The 4,109-nt window shown below is 38.9% G+C and overlaps 1 protein-coding gene across 5 annotated transcripts in view; it reads right to left on the minus strand.

Annotated features, from left to right (window-relative positions):
• Positions 1–2,661, minus strand: part of cep162 (centrosomal protein 162) — a gene marked incomplete in the record, with an annotated part of 78,361 nt that extends 75,700 nt beyond the window's left edge. The window contains 2 exon segments of one of the 5 annotated variants that reach the window (XM_042215800.1): positions 406–496; positions 2,554–2,661. In XM_042215800.1, the coding sequence (XP_042071734.1) occupies positions 406–465 (60 nt within the window). 5 annotated transcript variants of the gene reach the window in all.
• Between the last annotated feature and the right edge of the window lie 1,448 nt (positions 2,662–4,109).

Genomic DNA, 4,109 nt, shown 5'->3' on the forward strand with positions numbered 1-4,109 from the left:
GTATGTTTGCACTGAAGCACCGCAGCAATTTCCTAATGTTGTAAACCCGCTCAACATTTGGCAATAAAACCCTTTCTGATTCTGATTCTGTTTGGCTGAGATACGAACACTTCTCAGTAAAATCACTTCTGATATTAGCCTTTCAGCACCAGCACAGTTCACATGCAGTCGGCGCTCTAAGGGGCGCTGACTGTAGGCTAATCTTTGCTGCTGGTCATTAATGTTTACAGGCAGTTCTAAATATAGCCCAAGAGGGGTGACAGATGAAAAACCCACCACCCAAATAATAAGTGACCATTTAGATTTTGATGATCAGAATCAGATGAATGAAAGACTTTATACGGGTAATTGATAGTGTGAGGATGATTTACAAACATCGGCACAGACGCATTAATGTTGCGTTACCTCTTTTAAGAACTGCTCAAACTGTGCGTCCAACTCTTCTTTGGTTAGTCTGCGAGACATAATCACGCTCACCTCATCCACCAGCAGGAAACTAGGAAAGAACAACACACAATAAAACATTTTTATGAACATTATGAGAAGCATCACCCTCACCTACTTAATGCTCAGTTACAAAGAGTCCATATGCCATTCACAGAATGCTATTTCTGTTTTGTTGCATCATTCAAATGAATGAGAATAGTGTATGAAATATGTGAGATAACTAGGGTTTTGGCCCGGGAAGGGCTTGAAACAATTCACCCTATGAATCATCCAAACACTAATGTTCTCATGTCCTTTCAAGATTTCAGGTTTTCATTTAACAGGAGCAGAAAGCCTGTTCAGAAGCACATCAGAGTAATTCACTGCAGGTCTGTTCACAACTACTAACATGCACAAACCGCACGCAAGGGCCGAGTGGACGTATGGATGTCACATGTTTTCATCACATTTGAAAAACACAGAACAGTTGTAACCGAACTGCCTGACCACAGCCAACTGTTCAAGGAGAATGCACTGCCCACAAGAACCCAACAAACCACTTAAGCATGTTCCTTTTAAAAATGTGTTCACAGGAGTCAAAACCATCCAAAGTCAGCGTCCTACCTCAACAAAATAAACTTTCCTGTCCATCCAAATAAACTTCAAAGCACCTGTCAACCCATAGTAAGCACTTTGTGAAAGGCGATATCATTTCTGCTGGCTCATCGTGCTTTGACACTGTTTCACTGCATGAAATATCAAGATTGGAAGAATGCAGTGAAATTAAACATCGTTCAGTTGGTTGTATAAATTCTAAGTCGTTTCTTATAGAGACAACATTTATTTCTAAACGGTTTTAAACCAGAATTTTCAGACAAAATAGCATTTCTGTTACTATTTAGGGTGATTTTTTCTTCTTTGAAAAGTTACTGCGTTGCCTATAGTGGAGACTGATAAGGAATACACCTACTAGAAAATATGACACACTGTACTGTTGGTATATTACGTGCAGAAAACAGATTAGAAAACATAATGTTCTGTCCAAACACCCCAAACTACCATTACTTTAATGAGTGAAACACTGTGGTGTGTTTTGCATCACATTTGAGAGAAACCGAGTCCCCACTTTGACTGTGAATGGGTCTTTACTAGGTCCTCAAAAACACTTAATGATGACAAAGCAAAGTTTTCAACCATAGATGGAGTTTGCTCAGTTGTCATGGAGATATCTCTTATGGCCATTTCACACCTGATTATCGCCATGGCAACTGAGCAAACCCTGCTGCTAATGAAGACTGAACTGAGTAGTTTCTTGAGTTATGATTACCTTATTAAATAAAACAGATTTTTCATATTAACTTTGACAACATTTTCGATGTGAGGCTCAAAATGATCCAAATATAAAGTGAAAAGACTCACTCGCCTATCAGGTCAATCTTTTCTTCACTGTAACACGAGTATAACGTCAAACCATCATTACGCTTATTCACAACACAAATAGTCAAATATTTGCGGCTTTCACACTTATTTGACTTGGCTCTGATTCATATTGTTTCATTACTACATATGTGTTTTGTCAGGTTTCATTAGGTATGTGTGTTTGTGAAGGGATTTTTCTGTAAAGCAAATTTACCTGTGGGTATAAATAAAGTAATCTTAACCTTGGTTTCTACGAGCATCATCAAGTGTTTTTCGACAACAGATTCTAAAATACTCTCACGCATCTTCGAATCTGTAATTCTCATTCAACTTAATTATACCTAATAATGTCTACTTTTGTTAGTGTTTTGTAAAGAATCGTTTCAGCAAATGAGTTTAATACTTCACTCTTATTGCCTGTTCTTATTGTCCTTATCTAAACGTTATGCTGCTCTGTTGTTTATTAGTTGCCCCTTGGGGATAAATAAATTCTGATTCTCATACTTTGTGACTGGGTTTTATTTTGAAAATGAACTAACTTACTTCCGGTACTTTCGGGCGCCTTAAAGCCAACTGCAGCCGCAGTTTATCTTGTAACGCTAGCTGGCTAATGAGAAGAGCTGTTCCCCTACTGCATCTGCTGCATCTTGAGTAGCTTAGCTGTGTCGCTCCTGTATCAGCACAACTCACATAACACAATGGACTTACTCAGCTGAACACTTGTTGAAACATCTCCTCTGTTTGTTGTCTTAAATTGCCTGACGCAACCCGATTGGCTGACCCGATGCGTCACAGACCAACGACTACAGAAATAAATTCAAGACCTTTCAAAAACTGAAAGCAAAGCGTCTCTATCGCCCCCTGGTGTCGGGCGGCAGGATGGCTGTTAAACTGGTCATACTAAAACAATAAAGCTAACCTCAGCCATTAGTAGTAACTCTCGTCTGGCTGATTTATTCTATTAGTTTTATTTTGATTAATAACCTGATTCTATAAGATGAAGCATTTGATTGGCAGCTGCTGTCACAGAGAAACATGCTTATGTTTGTTTGGAAAGCTTGCTGAAAGTCAGTCAGTGATGAGTCCATTTTCACATTTTGTATCTAATTTCTTTGTGATGACTTAAGAGATGATGAATCCATTATCAATTTGCAAGTTCTAAATACATTTTACTGACCACTATATGATTACTGTGATATTTGTGTTATACAAATGTTATACTAACAAAAAACATTTGACAGTCAACACAAACAGTTATTATCTTCAGACTTTTTTCATATGTATTTACTAACATTTCCTGTAGTTAGAACTTGAGATCAAACCTCACCGTGCAGCTTTTTCTATCTTAATGGAAGTATGGTTTCTGGAGAAGTTCAGGAGAAGTTTTTAACTGCAGTCTCAGTGGGCCAAAACTAGTGTCTCTGGATCCATATAATCTCTCTTTACAACTGCCTCACCGGCTCTGTTCCACACAACCTTGCACACACTCCCCCAGCTGTGTGACAGGGATACTAGCTGGAACAAGAACGCATACATGGTGCTCCATTTTGCTGACCATCATTCCAGTTTATCTGACAGACATTACCCATAATTTTGTGCACAGTAAGCACAATACACTCATACCATATAGCTTAGCTTGTAAAGTAACAGAGGAAGCATTAAATGAGCGTGCTTTCCTTCTGCCTGGGTGTTTGGTACGCAGGGGCCACTACTGAAAACAGGAAGCCTGTGCAGACGGTAATCAACACAATGCAAAAAAATCACTGGCTGCCCTCTGCCTCATCTGGAGGCCATTGCCAGATCCTCCAGCCTCAGTAAAACCAGGGTAACCCCTTGCACCCCGTAACCCTTTTCTCACATACGAACTCTATACACAGACCTTTTGCACTGCTTCCAAGCACTTTACTCTCCATTGTGTGCCTTTCTCTTGTTTTGTATATATTCCTCTTGACTGTATATATATCAGTTCATTTGCTATTTGTTCCTGATGTCTTTACTATTTATATTTTTTTAATCCTCCACAGTTGGCATGGAGCACCCATGATTTTGTTGTACATGTGCAATGACAATAAAGGGCTATTCTATTATATTCTACTGCATTTGAGTTTCATAAAGTTATTTATCCAGAACTAGTCCTGGAAATAGTTGTGTTTTACACCACACCACCAGACATCCTTAAGGCTTTTTGAGAGAGGATTTCTTAAGGAAAATATCACCTGCTACCAGAACAACTCACTGATAGTTGTCAAGAGTTAAGTTGAGGA

This window comes from Haplochromis burtoni, unplaced genomic scaffold, assembly GCF_018398535.1.
Source record: "Haplochromis burtoni strain Fernald_Lab_line unplaced genomic scaffold, NCSU_Asbu1 Contig_825, whole genome shotgun sequence".
NCBI classification, from domain to species: domain Eukaryota; kingdom Metazoa; phylum Chordata; class Actinopteri; order Cichliformes; family Cichlidae; genus Haplochromis; species Haplochromis burtoni.